At 34.0% G+C, this 14,276-nt stretch overlaps 5 protein-coding genes across 5 annotated transcripts; 3 read left to right on the top strand and 2 right to left on the bottom strand.

The window, feature by feature from the left end:
• Nucleotides 1-88: 88 nt before the first annotated feature.
• LOC123310213 (protein sly1 homolog) lies at nucleotides 89-2,967 on the bottom strand. Its single transcript, XM_044893655.1, has 11 exons — nucleotides 2,816-2,967; nucleotides 2,601-2,760; nucleotides 2,335-2,548; nucleotides 2,195-2,282; nucleotides 2,045-2,134; nucleotides 1,705-1,992; nucleotides 1,298-1,594; nucleotides 981-1,248; nucleotides 615-753; nucleotides 358-558; nucleotides 89-298 (listed from the first exon to the last, which is right to left on the bottom strand). The coding sequence occupies exons 1-11, from the start codon at nucleotides 2,841-2,843 to the stop codon at nucleotides 173-175; spliced, it is 1,899 nt and encodes a 632-aa protein (XP_044749590.1). The 5' UTR covers nucleotides 2,844-2,967; the 3' UTR covers nucleotides 89-172.
• A 334-nt stretch (nucleotides 2,968-3,301) lies between these two features.
• Nucleotides 3,302-5,048, top strand: LOC123310216 (40S ribosomal protein S5-like). The gene is made up of 5 exons (XM_044893658.1): nucleotides 3,302-3,437; nucleotides 3,760-3,893; nucleotides 4,074-4,295; nucleotides 4,471-4,686; nucleotides 4,929-5,048. The coding sequence occupies exons 2-5, from the start codon at nucleotides 3,768-3,770 to the stop codon at nucleotides 4,995-4,997; spliced, it is 633 nt and encodes a 210-aa protein (XP_044749593.1). The 5' UTR covers nucleotides 3,302-3,437; nucleotides 3,760-3,767; the 3' UTR covers nucleotides 4,998-5,048.
• A 523-nt stretch (nucleotides 5,049-5,571) lies between these two features.
• Nucleotides 5,572-7,141, top strand: LOC123310215 (syntaxin-5). Its single transcript, XM_044893657.1, has 3 exons — nucleotides 5,572-6,170; nucleotides 6,223-6,546; nucleotides 6,607-7,141. The coding sequence occupies exons 1-3, from the start codon at nucleotides 5,813-5,815 to the stop codon at nucleotides 6,996-6,998; spliced, it is 1,074 nt and encodes a 357-aa protein (XP_044749592.1). The 5' UTR covers nucleotides 5,572-5,812; the 3' UTR covers nucleotides 6,999-7,141.
• A 95-nt stretch (nucleotides 7,142-7,236) lies between these two features.
• Nucleotides 7,237-10,133, bottom strand: LOC123310214 (translation initiation factor eIF-2B subunit epsilon). The gene is made up of 11 exons (XM_044893656.1): nucleotides 9,938-10,133; nucleotides 9,753-9,877; nucleotides 9,507-9,695; nucleotides 9,271-9,448; nucleotides 8,945-9,189; nucleotides 8,846-8,887; nucleotides 8,326-8,651; nucleotides 8,082-8,261; nucleotides 7,872-7,990; nucleotides 7,649-7,804; nucleotides 7,237-7,569 (listed from the first exon to the last, which is right to left on the bottom strand). The coding sequence occupies exons 1-11, from the start codon at nucleotides 10,028-10,030 to the stop codon at nucleotides 7,363-7,365; spliced, it is 1,860 nt and encodes a 619-aa protein (XP_044749591.1). The 5' UTR covers nucleotides 10,031-10,133; the 3' UTR covers nucleotides 7,237-7,362.
• A 381-nt stretch (nucleotides 10,134-10,514) lies between these two features.
• On the top strand, nucleotides 10,515-14,003 carry LOC123310548 (caprin homolog). The gene is made up of 5 exons (XM_044894061.1): nucleotides 10,515-10,842; nucleotides 11,315-11,649; nucleotides 11,787-11,991; nucleotides 12,072-12,353; nucleotides 12,691-14,003. Exons 1-5 carry the CDS (start codon nucleotides 10,699-10,701, stop codon nucleotides 13,054-13,056), a joined length of 1,332 nt encoding a protein of 443 aa, XP_044749996.1. The 5' UTR covers nucleotides 10,515-10,698; the 3' UTR covers nucleotides 13,057-14,003.
• Nucleotides 14,004-14,276: the final 273 nt, after the last annotated feature.

Genomic DNA, 14,276 nt, shown 5'->3' with positions numbered 1-14,276 from the left:
TGACCGCATTTCAGAACTTGTTCCTAGACAGATTTTACCCAGCAAAATATATAATTATTTTTTAGGGGGGTCAATATAGATCGTCTAGAAAATGAAAATTTATTGAAAAATTGGTGTATAACAGAAAAATAAACCATCTTAAAATTACTTTAATAAGAACAACTAATATAAATTATTGAAATTTGTTTGTCATAAGGTCCTGCCCTAATAAATTTAGTTGCTTCAAAAACTGATTGGCATTGTTTAATGTCGAAGCACCATATGTTATCCTTTTGGTATTTCCAGCTGTAGTTTTTTGCTGAGAAAAATAATTCAGAATTTAATTAGCAGATATTTTCAAATCAAGACTCAAATTACCTTAGCATAATCAACAAGATTTTGATATTCTATGTAATTTCCTCCACCTATTATGAAAACAAAAGCATCCTGAAAGGATGCCCGATTTTTAGGAGTTTTAGCCGATTTCAACTGCTTCGGATCTAAATAAAGATACTCGTCCAATTCTTGGCTATTTTTGAATTCCATCAAATTATCCACAATTCTTGTAACAGGTAAGTTCTAAAAAAAGTATCATTTTTATTAATTAATTATTTCCCATTTGTAGAAGTACATACGTGTCTCTTGACAACTAAATTTTTTACTCCTTCCATCACAAAGTTGGACCCTTGCGATACCAATTTGGAAAACATGTTGACCGTTTTCGTTCCAGCTCCTTCATATTGATTAGGACCAGCTGATAACTTGGTAAAACTCCTGAAAGTTATCGATTGATAGAAATGGGGAGCGAAATTCAAAAACTCCAATTATGTAGATCCTTCAGTTAGTATCACAGGTTAGGCTTATCTAACCTAATTCAGAACTGTCAATTTCCAACGATTTTGTCCGATTTAGGTTAGATCAACTTTACCTTCATTTCAAAAATAATGGAAAACCATAAATCTTACCAATCTGAATCAATAAATACAGATACTAATACTCACTTCATCACTTTAATGTATTTTAGAGCGGATAAATCACAACCAGCTTCAACTAACGCATTCTCAAATCGGTTCATTTCCGACTCCGATATATGTGTTGAACAAATGTAATAAATAATGAACAATCTCAATTTATCATCAGGAGTTCCAGCTTCAGGGTCAGAAATCAAATCTAGCACTTGCTTATCAACCCCCTGGGTCTTTGACATAATTTTTTCCTCCAATTCGAAGAAGGTATCCAATTTCCTCTGTTTTATCGAGTTCAAAATAGCTAAAACCTGAATTTCAGTGGTTTGTGCTTGCCGGCTGGTTTTTATTACCTGTGGCTAGAGATGTGTGCATATCTATCAATCTCTTTTTTTCTAGAAGTTGCGGCAAGGAATTGACGGCCGATGTGATTTTTGCTGTGTTATCGGTTACTAGAGACAATGCAATATCGTTTTCAGAATCTATGCCCATGGACGATTTGAGTTTTTTAACTTCTTCTTCTGAGGACTTGTACTGTTCCAATTCCTCTTGGATTGCTTCAGCAACAGTGGGAAAAGGCGATCCTTTGTGTGTCATCCAAAATTTATCATTAGAATCCAGTTCACATGATTTGTTTTTGGCTCTAACTCCTAGGAAAAAGAAATATTGAACTCTTCTTAAAAAAGAGAGTTTTCAAATTTTTCACTCAGCCCAAGCTTTTTACATTCACAGCGCCCAATTTTCCTGATCATATGTTTACCTCCTGATGGTGTGCTCTCCTCTAAAATAACTCTATTCAGAGACATCGACAGTAGATCGTGTGCTAAAGCTTGATAAGTCCAAGTATGATGTAAGGGAGTTGCCATATCAATGTTTCTATCTAAAATGATCAAGAGTGGTCTCTGAAAATTGAAATTTCCTGCCTGAGTATCCGTATGAAAAAGATCATTTCTGACTCCAAAAAGATTTTCCCTCAATTTCTGGTTCAACTTTTGGGAAACTTGTTCAGCAGCATTACCCTTTGGACTTCTTATAATGGGAACACTACCTACAAAGATAAAAAATTTCAGCTTATATTCTCCATTCCATCAGGTACTTACCTGATGTAACAAATACTGAAAAAAGGCTCTCTACTATACTATCTATTATATTGTCCATTTCAGTATCCTTTATATCTCCCTTATTGATAGCTGCAAATTATAGAATGAATCACTCCTAGGATATATATGATTAATGTCAGAGAAACATACCATAATAAGATAGATGATCACTTTTTTGATGCCTTAATATACACATATCATCTTCTAGAGATATAAAATTCAAATATTGGTCGTATACCTACAAATCCTTAATTTTTATTAATTCAATAATGAGCAATTTCAAACTCAACCTTTTGAATATTTGCTACACTGTTTGAAGCTATGGCAGCTGACGCTAAATCTTCCAATTTTTGTCTCGAAATGGGTGAAATAAAATTTAGGTGGTATATGTCGTAAACGCCCCTCTGAAAGTCCTGACTAATTCTTGTCAGATTTTCATCTGTGGGGGCACAAAAGTATATAGCGGGGACTTCTGGGATAGGATCTCGATCAGAGTGTAATTGCCTAGAAATAGACTTTTTCAGAATATGCGTTCTTATGTGATTTCATTGCTTACACAAATAGTGTAACTCCAAGTTCTCTCAACTCTTTTACTGAAATCAAGGGGGATATTATGTCTTGACCAGTCTTGTCATAAATTAAAACCTTCCAGACAGGCTCAGAAGGTGTTAATTTCATTTGGGGTTGATTGAAATTCAACATTTGCTTAATAGCAGCTGCAAATTAAGAAAAGAATAATGGATCGAACATTATATTCATATAACAGCATACTTATTTGTTTTTGGCGAATCGAACTCATTATTTTAATTTTAATATATTATTTTTTGTAGAAATTTAAATGTACAATTATTATTTTATAATTTAAGCTACGTGTATGTTTTGAATCATTACATTGACATTTATCAATCAGGCAACTTTGAGAAAAAAAAGTCCAAAATCGAATATTGCTTTCGCAAACTTTGGAATGCCTTTTTTAACGGTTTCTTCAGACAAAATTAAATGAAGAATGAAGCGTTCAACGTTTTTTAGAAATTGAAAAAAGTAGCAAAGAGTTTGTTCAAAAATATTGATAGGTTGGTTCGATTGATTTTTGACAACCAACCTTAAGTTTTTCAATCTTGAGTAATATCCACAGGTAACACAGTAGATATTGTTCAGAGACAACCATTTTTTACTATTTGTAAGCTTTCATGAGGGCATATCTTGAATAATTGTTTTTTCTGCAAATTTTTATTTCTCAGTCTTTCCTAAGTCCATCGATATAAGAAGTAAATGAAATTTCTGTAGTTACTCAGGTCTTATCTATGGCCTAACCTCTTTAGTAATGGCGGATTTGACAAGAGCCTCCTTTCATGCTGATGCTTATGGTGGTGTGAGCGTGGCCAATATATTCGTAAGTATTTTAATATTAAGTTAATATTAATATAGCTAGCAGGTACATAATATCGAGAGGAAATTATTTTCTATCATTTATAATGAACATTGCGTCAATATTCCCCTTATCTGGTTTCTAACAAAGATTATAGTTAGGTTAGGGACACGTGTTTGCATGCTACCGAAACGGTACTAAATTCAAACTGCTATGATGAGATACATTACTTTCTGACACCTCTTGGCAGAATAAAACATTGGTGAAAACACTGTCTGATGATTCTCCATGTTGAACATTGTTCTTTAGTAATTATGTATTTTACTCTACATAGTTTTTGTTGCAGGGGTTAAAATGGTTGATGAATTTGATGATGTTCAAGATAACGTAGGAGGTCTGCAAATTGCGGAACTACCTGAGATCAAGTTATTTGGAAAATGGGTGTGCGAAGATGTCCAAGTCAATGATATCTCATTGCAGGTTAGTTTTACCAATGAATGGAAATGTCTCACATCTTTTACCATGATGAGTATTAAATTTTCTGACACCTCTTCAGACAATGTTTTTGGTGATAATTAAATATAAAATCTGATAAAATATTAAAAATTTCACCGAGTAATCTGTGTTATTCTATTTCTGATTACTTACTTTGTTATTCAGGATTACATTGCAGTCAAGGAGAAGAATGCTAAGTATCTCCCTCACTCAGCTGGAAGATATGCCGCTAAACGTTTTAGGAAAGCACAATGTCCTATTGTTGAAAGGTTGACGAATTCCCTCATGATGCATGGTAGAAATAATGGAAAGAAATTGATGGCAGTTAGGATAGTGAAACACACATTTGAGATTATTCATCTCTTGACTGGTGAAAATCCTTTGCAGGTAAAATATCATCTGACTTGTAATTTAAGAGTTTTATATGCACATGATGAATTATAAAATTTCTGACACCTCTTGACAGAACTCAAACTTGTTGATTTTTTGTAATCTGAAATACTAATTAAAATGTAGGGTGATATTTGTTTTGTTTGGATTTTCAAAATGTTCAGTTTTACAGGTTCTGGTTTCGGCCATCATCAATTCTGGACCAAGGGAAGACTCAACCCGTATTGGTAGAGCTGGTACAGTAAGGAGACAGGCTGTGGATGTGTCTCCTTTAAGGAGAGTGAACCAGGCTCTGTGGTTACTCTGCACCGGTGCCAGAGAGGCTGCATTCAGAAATATCAAATCAATTGCTGAATGTCTGGCTGATGAGCTCATCAACGCTGCAAAGGTAATCTTCATTGGATCTTTTGATTTATTGTGAAGTTGTCCTTTCTAATTCTGTCTTGTATGAAAATTTACTTGGCAGCTTCGCTTTAGGACTATATAATTTTGTATACTGTGCTTTCTTTGTGGTATCTTGGATATTATTCTTTGTACCATAATGTGTGGTATACTACATGTATGTTTATATTTGAATATGGTATTTCGTTTGTTGACCTAGAATTTGAATTTAATTGTGTATTTTTTCAGGGATCGTCAAATTCTTACGCCATCAAGAAGAAGGATGAATTAGAGAGAGTAGCCAAATCTAACCGTTAATTTTTTTATCTGTATGATAATGTAAGGAATAAAGTTTTCTTATTCCATCAATCAAGTTTTATTGATCAATCATTCCTGTGCTTGAAATCTTGTCGTTAATATTGAATTTTTTAAATTAGTGTAGAGATTTGAAGCACATAAATGAATAATTTTTGTTGTATGTGTTCAAAATACATAGATTTTTTCTGGAAGGTACGCGAAAAATATGGGTTCACTTAAAAATTAATCATGACCGAATAGTTGCACTGAGGACGATGAAATTTCTAAATTTATTACTAGAAAAGTCGCACTTTCAGAATATTTATCACATCCCTGATGATTTTTCTGGAAGGTACGCGTGTTGAAAGCTTATCTTCAAAAAATGGAATCTTCAATTTTAAGTGCAGTGAACTCAAAAATTCGGAACAAATTTTCAACATGAGTTCCAGACAAGAAATTATGGATATTGAGATGGAAATAGCGAAAACTAGTTTGAAATCTGCTAAATACGGGAATTCTGACCAGGGACAACCACTTTCATAAAGAAAACTGGTGCGATGGTCTCTGGTGCAGAGACCATCGATGATGGTCTGACGTGTACGTCAGTCACGTCAGTGTCAGTATTGTAATTTGTAATAATTTTGTTAAGTATATTGGACGATTTTTTGTTAATGAGATTTACTACAAACGTTGACATTGATTTCTTGTTATTTATATTATCGTTCATGAAGAAGTAATCAATTAAATTAATCAGTAAAGGAAACTGGGTGCTTGGACATATGGTGTGAAATTCCAGCTATAAGTAGAGGAATATAGGTGAAAGGTCTTATAATGCAATGCTACCTAGAAGGAGGCGTGTTGGCTCTGAAAATGAGCCCCTCATTCTAGGAGGTCCAACTCCTTGGAGTCAACAAAGCAGTTTCACTTCGGGTGGATACCCCAATAATGTGACCGACGATTTTTCCTTAGAAGATACCGTTGAACCAGAACCAGTTATGGCTGCAAGAGATAGAACCGGAGAATTTGTGAATACTGTCCAAACGTTGCAGGGAAGGAACATAGTTAGGGCAGTATCGGCACAAGATCCAAAAAAATCAAAAGCAATACAAAGCCATTCTGAGTTTATGTTGGTTGCTAAAAATGTCGGAAGGAATATAACAAGCACATACGCAAAATTAGAAAAATTAACATTATGTGAGTTTCGTTTCATATCACCAGTCTATTGTTAACTTATATTTACTTATAGTGGCTAAAAGGAAATCTTTATTTGATGATAAATCTTCAGAAATTCAGGAATTGACATATATGATTAAGGGAGATTTGAATAGCTTGAATCAGCAGATTGCTCAGCTGCAAGAAGTCTCGAAAAGACAAAGACACCAATCTAACGGGAAACATCTACAATCCCATTCCAGTAATGTAGTATTAGCTTTACAGTCTAAATTAGCTAGCATGTCGACACATTTCAAACAGGTTCTTGAGGTCAGAACTGAAAATCTAAAACACCAAAAAAGTAGGAGAGAGCAGTTTTCCCAAGGGGGTCTTCCACCTCCTAGTGGACCCACTCAAGGTAATTAGATCTTTTTTTTTCAATGTGAGTCATTCTAGTTTGAATAATTTTATTTTAAAGGTAGCTTATTACTACAAGAGGAGAATCAAGTCAGTATCAACTTGGAAAACACAGCTCTGGTACCTCAACAACGAACTCAGTTACAAGCAGCCTTGATGTACGATGAAACAGATAATTATTTGCAGAACAGAGCTGAAACCATGCAATATATTGAATCAACGATAGTAGAAATAGGTGGAATTTTTCAACAGTTAGCGCACATGGTTAAAGAGCAAGAGGAAACGGTCGAAAGAATCGACTCCAATGTGGCTGATGCGGAACTGAATATTGAAGCGGCCCATGCGCAGATTGTTCGGTATTTCCACTCTGTAAGTTCTAATAGGTGGTTGATGATTAAAATATTCGGAGTACTGATTATGTTCTTCATTTTCTTTGTTGTATTTTTAGCATAAACGGCGATGTATAGTTTTTAATGTACTATTCAATTGTAAATAATTTTATACAAATATTCACTTTGAAAAGTAAAATGAAATTATTTATAGAAGTTATCAATTGGTCAGCAGATTTTATTCAGAGAATAAAGGTGATTTTCTGACATGAGTGTTCTTGAATTTGCTACAAATTTTTATTTCAGTTCTAACGAATTTTTTTTCAGGGAAATCTATCGGATTCTTCGAAATAATGCAACTCTTTCTTTTGAGAATTTATTAGTTTTCAGTCACAATTAGTTATCATCGTCGATAAACATATATCATTAGATTTATATCAATCGTCTCAAAAATTCTATTTAGTATTAACGTAAATAGCTTAAAAATTTCAATCTTCATCTTCAGACGATTCCTCATCTGCTTCTTCTAACCATTTCAAGAACGGGTGTATTTTAATATATAATTTCTCCTCTGGATGTAGAGCTTTACCCCAGTTCAGAATTGCATCTTCCGATAATATATCATTTTGATAAAACCATTTCAGAATGAACAAAACCCAGTCCTTATCTTCCTCTCCGCTACTAACTGCTTGATCCTGAAATTAATGATAAATTATTAGAGATAATGCACAAGTTAAACTAAGAAACGCCTTAAATATGCATCCTAATCCTCACCTCTACTGCCGCTAAACAATCCTTCATTGATGCTTCATTACGAATATAATTTTTAAGGATCATCTTGAACTTTGACAAAATTTTTGCTAAAAATTTGATCTCGGACGTCTTTTGTGAAAATATTTTCAGAATACCTTTTATTACGAAGAAGTTCACCTGGAATTATAGATGAGTAACAGAACATTCCAATTGAGATGCTATTTTTCACATAAACTACACCTACCTCTTCGAGTGGTATGTGATAAGCATATCTAGAGCCATTTATTTCAAAAATTAAGTTTTCACAGTTAACATCGTCTTCAAGACCTCTCGTCAAACTTTCAACAACTTCATTTAGAAAAACTGAAAAAAATAAATTTTTTGGTTAGCTTTTTCTGCATTGTAGTTCACCAATTTTTTTATTGAATTATTAGGAAATCAATTTAGTACATACGATCTGTATCCTCTTCTGGAGATTGCCCAGAGGACTCATCGTCTTCAGAGTCCGTTTCAACATACTCTGAGAGTTCTTGTAGTGTTTGCTGCACTTTTTCAGTAGTCTTCATTTCTGGAATATCACTTCTTTCGATAGATGCTATGTATGCATGATCTCCTAAAATATCCTTTTCATCACCTGAAACAGATGCAAAATAAATATTTACTAACACTTTACGAAATTTGAAAATATTTATACTCACAGAATTCCGGCGGAGTAGCTTGAATCAAACACTTATCCACTATTGTTTTTTCACTAATTTGTACATTATTACCTAACACACAATTATTCAAAATTTCACAATTGTTCATTATAGTACAATTTGATCCGATGACACTTAACCTAACTTTCACATTATCACCAAGTTTAGAGTTTGAAAAAACTATAGCATCCTCTAAACACACATTCTTTCCAATAGTTACATTTTCCCCAATAATACACCTTGAAACCTTAGCAGAACTGGGAATTCTAGTATTTGGACCAACGATAGATCTAAGTTTGGAATCTTTTGAATTTACTTCTTTATATCTGAAAATAGAAAGAACAGCTTTAGTAAAATGAAGATTAGGTACTTATTAATTGGAAAAATTAACATAACATCACAAGTACAAAGTTCCCTACAGCTGAATTGTACCATTTTTGAGATTTTCTGAAATGAACTGTTGCATGAAAGCAAAATTTATATCTATGAAACTCTATGGTTATGTATAAAGTTTACTCACCCACTAGAAGATTTTTTTATGCTCATGTCAAATAATTCGAAACTGAAAATGAAGAAAGTGCAATGAAAAAATGCCATATGAATCTGGAAAATTATCTACCTTATGGACTGATAGTTTTGCCAGTTTATTATAGCGCCTCCGTAAGATACTCCACTTATTTCATGTACATACATGGAACAATCCATCACATCTTCGTTCATCAATAAGTTTTTAATAAACTCTTCCTTTGTTTCGAAATCGAAATTGTCTGAGAAAAGAGGTAGAAATTTCTCTGAACATATGGATATATGAATATCTCTCTGGCCACGATGCCAACTGAGTCGGTCATATTTTAAGATAATGTCCTAAAAAAAATATGAATGATTCATCTCCTAGTGTTGAAGTTGGAGAAACTGCAATAATAATTGAATTTTCATTAAACCCACCATTGGAACACTCGTCTTCCTATCTGCTGCATTAAAATAAGTTTTATAATACACTAATTTACCCTCTGGACTTGTAACATACATGCAATCATCTGCTTCACATTCCATATTTTGTTCTATTCCTGTCTTCATACAAATCATTGTTAAACATGCTCCTTTGTCATTTCTTGTTATTTCTCTAAAAAAGTTTAGTCAAAACTTATGCAAATATTTATTGATGAATAATAATTCCTTACTTATGCTTCCTGAAAATTGGAAGGAGGTCAATATTTGCTATAGCTCCTGGTTCAACAAGAACAAAGTCACCTCTAATTAAACCTCTTCCATCTAAATCTCTGAGACAATCTCCAAGGGTTCGACAGCTCTCAGATCTAATGAGCTCTATCTTGAGGAAAGACCATAATACTTTCTCTTCTTGAGCTTTCCTGAACGATTTTCAATAGTCAGTATAACAAGTTTTATAGTACAATAAAAAATAATACCTTATGAATTCTTGAATTGCACTGATACCAGACTTGCAGAAAAGAAATACTTCTTGCACCCCACCTGCTTGTAGAGCTTCCAATGTGTGACTTAGAATGGGCTTATCCATAAGTGGTATGAGAGTCTGAAAAATGTATGGGTCAGCAATCATTAATTTTGCCCAGAATGTTAAAAAGGAACTTACGGAGGGTAAATCTTGGGTTAATGGATAAAACTCATCGTTAAAAGTATCTGTAAATACGACAGCTTGTAATATACATGGGTTTTTTTTACTCATTTTGCCTTGTACAGAATTACTTAGAAAACAATTAATACGATATTTCTAAATTTTAGTTTCAACTTTCACATATGTGAAGACATAACCATAAAAACATAACTTCAACTCACAGAGCATCGAATTCTTTAACCAAAAACCAAAGAGTTGAATTAGGTAGGTAGATTGTTCTCGAAAGAGAATTAAATATATTTAAGAGTGAAATTAATTATTTAAATTGACTACAGAAGTATAATTCAAACGTCTTCAAATCTCATGAGGATTTTATTTTCTTTTTGTATGGCCCTACTGACAATGATATGAAAAAAATGGTTTAATACAATGACAAAATAGTTAAACATACGTTACTTATTCAAGAATTCTGTTCATTGCATTTTTTCATTTGAAGATTTTTTCAAAAATTTAAAATACATTTCCTTTCAGTTCAAATTTCCCGCTTTCCTTATACTACATCCGGTTTTTCAATGCGCCAATCGTAGTGCGAAAATACTCGTTTCCGGAAATTTCGTACAAGTCTGTCGGTCGTCTTTTTCAATGGAGAGATCTTTTGTGTCGTCAACAGAGCTTTGAGTTTTGGTGAACTCATTTTTGGAGAGTTCAACGTGCATCTGATTTTTGATAGGTTAATAGGGAAGTAGTATTAATTAAAACAATATAAAAAATCCAGAATAATGCCTTCAGCGGCAAACGTCAAAACTGACAAGCATTCTAGCCCCGATGGTAGTGGTGCTCCGGAAAATTCGGGTTCCCTTACACCTTTGAGGCAAGCTATTACCATTATAGAACACAAAATTAGAAATTTGGAAAAGAGAAAGGTAAGTCCCCCGACGGAATCTGCACATTTACATCGACAAGCTTGTATATCTCATTGTTAATTGTTCACAAAAAAGAGAAAATGCCGATAACATGCCGACCATTCATGAGTAATGATGCATAGCCTCGAGAAATAATTTCATCGGTTTTGTTATTGGCCTAAGCCGGTTTGAATTAAAGTAAGATTGTTGTTTTTCTTTCTCATGTTATGAGAATTGATTCATGTATGAATAATGACGAGAAGAATCATATTACACGATATTTAGGACGGTTACATGTCTTATTTGATAACAACGCATTGCCATTTGTTTTCAAGCAATCGGATATTAAAAATAATAACGTAAATATTTATACCGGTATTCAAAGAAATAACGAAACGAATTTTTATCTCAAAAATGATAAGTAATTATCAATGGTGTAGTCATGTTTCTTTCACGACTACCATTTCCGTTCCTAATGGAAGAAAAATTTCAGTCCAAATTAGAATCTTACCGAGATTTGCAAAATGCTGGAAAGGAATTGAATTCTGATCAAAAGATTGCTGTTGCCAAATATGACGAAGTGGTGCAGACCTTGGAATTCGCCAGGGATCTATGCAAACAGTTCCTCGGAATTGCGAGTAATTCAGAAAAAGAAGCCAAGAAACAGGCGAAAAAGGAGGCTCAACAAAAAAGTCAGGCCGAACTTGCGAGGTTGAGGGAAATCCTTCTGGTGCAAGACGCTCTAAATCAAATGGGAAATGAGGCTGTACGGGACGATTTCCTACATGGGAGGAATGGAGCTGCCCAATTGAATGAGAGTGATCTTCAGTAAGAATTTTTTTTGATAAATTATTGAGATATCTCTTCATTCATTCCATATCGATTTTTCGATTACTGTTGTTCATTTTTATCCCTTGCTCTTCAACATAATGTTACGATTATTTGACGAAAACTTATCCGATCAGGTTATTGGATGACATATACCCTGCTGTTACCCCAAAACATGAAAGTGGGAACCCCACAGCATTCACCAACGAAGTTCAGGCAGCCGCTGAGCATCTTTTAGCAGTTGTTGATGGCAAACCAAAAGAAGTGTTCGGAGGTACCTACAGCCAAGTTAAGGAAATTCTTGGAAAAATTCACGAAAGTGGCTATTTCGATCAAGCTCCAGTAAGAACAAATCAATTTCTATCTATTCTAAAAGGAATAACTGATGCTTGATTTGTCTCAAATTCCATTTGTGTTTACAGGATTATGTGGAACCAGCTGTGATCGAGGGGGATGAGGGAGTTTACGTACAGGAAGAACAGGAACAATTCATTGAAACTGAACAGCAACACAATTTACAAGAAACCGTTCCTGATAACCTGATGCCAATACCGTCCCAACCACCGCATGAACCCCTCAACATGGATCAGCCTATTCCGCCGGAACAGATGTTCTACCAACAGCAGCCGCCTAACCAGCCCCCGATTCCTCTGCAGAGGCCTATCGCTGAGATGTTGAATACTGGAACATTCTTCTTCCTTCAGGTAAGAATGGTGTATTTAAAATTGTTTTTATCCATTGATGTTCTGTGCTCTTGAGATCATAGAGTCCAGAGTTGTACAAATGAACTATTTTGAAATTCATAAAAAAACATTGAAACCTTCCACAGAAAATTTGTTGTTTCTCTGTGGTTATGTGATAATTTCATATTTGTTACATCAACTGACAGTTGATTTTTCTTCTTGTTTTTTATTTTTCACGAAATCGTAGGTATGGAACATATTATGTCTATGATGGAATTAATTTTTCAAGCCATAAACTGAGAATATTTCCTCTCGCATTCAATTTATCTGCTTTTGAGAATTTCTTTCTCCCTTTTAGGATTCGGAAATCGACAATACCCCCCTAGAACAGATTCCTAGTCAGACGTACACGAATCAGAACTACGTAAATCCTCCACCCCCACCAATTCCGTTACCCACGCAATACCACCCGCTAGGCAACAATCTGCCGCCTCAGCTGCAACAGCAACAGCCTACCGCGATCTCCAACAACGGCTTAGAAGACCCCAACATGAACAGCCCGCAGGCCGATTCGTTGAAACAGCTACCGAACATGACGGGGAACAGGCCGCCAAGGAATAACTACTACCAACAGCAGAACAGCAACAACGGCAACTACAACAACAGGCCGAGGCAAAACCGTAACAACGGCATGCCCAGGCAGGGAAACAATAGGAATAATTGAGATGATGAACCGTGGGATATCTTTGATGGAAATCGACATAATTCAGTGACAGATAGTCATTATTGAATCCTACTTTATGTTCGGTTAAAAATTTTTTTTTCTTTAATATTTTTTAGTAATTCTGTGATTCAGATTGAAATTGAACAGTGCCTCGGTTTCACAATTAAATTTAGACGCGATTGAGGGAGGCTCGTACAATTCAATATTGAAATTCCGGAGTGATCTTCGACAATCAGTTGTATTAAATTTTTTTTCCATTCGGCTACCCATCAAGCAAAATTTCTCACGAAACGGCCTCGTGTAATGATTCATATGTACAAATAAAATTTAACTTTTCAATTAAAGGAATATTTATACATGAAAAATATTTAACGATGACTAGTGCCTATATATGCATGCGTTTTTTAATTTTATTCGTACATTTCCTGTCGTTGGTCATCCACTTTGTTCTTTCATTGTTATCCTGCAATGAATAATTGTGAAAGCAAATTCGATTTGACTTTTTCCGTTGTGTTCCTTTCGTTCATTATGTTCGGACATAATTGAAGTAAGATTTGCAGTTTTAACTTTCATTTTCGATATGAAATTCGACGGGTTCCTCAGCATTTGGTGGCACAATTATTATAATTAGGATAATAAACAGGTTTTTTCATTTGAATAAAACATTAAGTTGTAAAATAGTATTAATATCATTGAATATCTATGACGAATGATATCCTTATATGTATTATTTCCTTTGTTTCTTCATTTTTTTATAATTGTGAGTCTTATTGGGATAATAAAATTTTTACCATACGAGAAGGAATTTTTCAGATCTTTTCCATTGTCAGGGTATTATAACGCCAGTTCTGCCGAGTTTTTTATAATTTTTTATTCATTAATGAGATCTTTGTTGTTGAAGGGTGTCAATGAATCAAGTAACTGTAAAATAAATTTAATGCAAATGAGCAGGTGTTTAATTCTCTAATTGAGGTGGTTCTTTCAACAGAAATTTTTCTGGAGATGTTCAAATGCATGTGAGTGTTTTCTGTTTTGACCATAACATTGATGGTTTCACCACAGAATAAAGTGTCAATTTAACATAGAGTTGATATAGATCACAGAATATTTTTGTATTTGAGGTGTTCTATGACGTAACCGTAAAAATCATAGGTAATCTATGGTAAAAACCATAAAACGGAAAAAATTATCAAATGCTTTTTTGCAATACAAGATTGTAA

Source organism: Coccinella septempunctata, chromosome 3 (assembly GCF_907165205.1).
Source record: "Coccinella septempunctata chromosome 3, icCocSept1.1, whole genome shotgun sequence".
NCBI classification, from domain to species: domain Eukaryota; kingdom Metazoa; phylum Arthropoda; class Insecta; order Coleoptera; family Coccinellidae; genus Coccinella; species Coccinella septempunctata.
The sequence above is the reverse complement of the archived record's forward strand: the minus strand, read 5'-3'. Positions and strand labels throughout refer to the sequence as shown.

Excerpts from the sequence above, each read along its gene's own strand:
- LOC123310213 (XM_044893655.1), bottom strand. The coding sequence starts at position 2,843 with ATGAGTTCGATTCGCCAAAAACAAATAA. Across the intron at positions 2,761-2,815 it reads GATTCGCCAAAAACAAATAA|CTGCTATTAAGCAAATGTTG; the intron begins GTATGCTGTTAT and ends CTTAATTTGCAG. Across the intron at positions 2,549-2,600 it reads CTTGGAGTTACACTATTTGT|GCAATTACACTCTGATCGAG; the intron begins GTAAGCAATGAA and ends GTCTATTTCTAG.
- LOC123310216 (XM_044893658.1), top strand. The coding sequence starts at position 3,768 with ATGGTTGATGAATTTGATGATGTTCAAGATAACGTAGGAGGTCTGCAA. Across the intron at positions 3,894-4,073 it reads TCAATGATATCTCATTGCAG|GATTACATTGCAGTCAAGGA; the intron begins GTTAGTTTTACC and ends TTTGTTATTCAG. Across the intron at positions 4,687-4,928 it reads AGCTCATCAACGCTGCAAAG|GGATCGTCAAATTCTTACGC; the intron begins GTAATCTTCATT and ends GTATTTTTTCAG.
- LOC123310215 (XM_044893657.1), top strand. The coding sequence starts at position 5,813 with ATGCTACCTAGAAGGAGGCGTGTTGGCTCTGAAAATGAGCCCCTCATT. Across the intron at positions 6,171-6,222 it reads ATTAGAAAAATTAACATTAT|TGGCTAAAAGGAAATCTTTA; the intron begins GTGAGTTTCGTT and ends ATTTACTTATAG. Across the intron at positions 6,547-6,606 it reads TCCTAGTGGACCCACTCAAG|GTAGCTTATTACTACAAGAG; the intron begins GTAATTAGATCT and ends TTTATTTTAAAG.
- LOC123310214 (XM_044893656.1), bottom strand. The coding sequence starts at position 10,030 with ATGAGTAAAAAAAACCCATGTATATTACAAGCTGTCGTATTTACAGAT. Across the intron at positions 9,449-9,506 it reads CCAATTTTCAGGAAGCATAA|AGAAATAACAAGAAATGACA; the intron begins GTAAGGAATTAT and ends AAACTTTTTTAG. Across the intron at positions 7,805-7,871 it reads ATCACATACCACTCGAAGAG|GTGAACTTCTTCGTAATAAA; the intron begins GTAGGTGTAGTT and ends CTATAATTCCAG.
- LOC123310548 (XM_044894061.1), top strand. The coding sequence starts at position 10,699 with ATGCCTTCAGCGGCAAACGTCAAAACTGACAAGCATTCTAGCCCCGAT. Across the intron at positions 10,843-11,314 it reads GAAATTTGGAAAAGAGAAAG|TCCAAATTAGAATCTTACCG; the intron begins GTAAGTCCCCCG and ends GAAAAATTTCAG. Across the intron at positions 11,650-11,786 it reads TTGAATGAGAGTGATCTTCA|GTTATTGGATGACATATACC; the intron begins GTAAGAATTTTT and ends TTATCCGATCAG.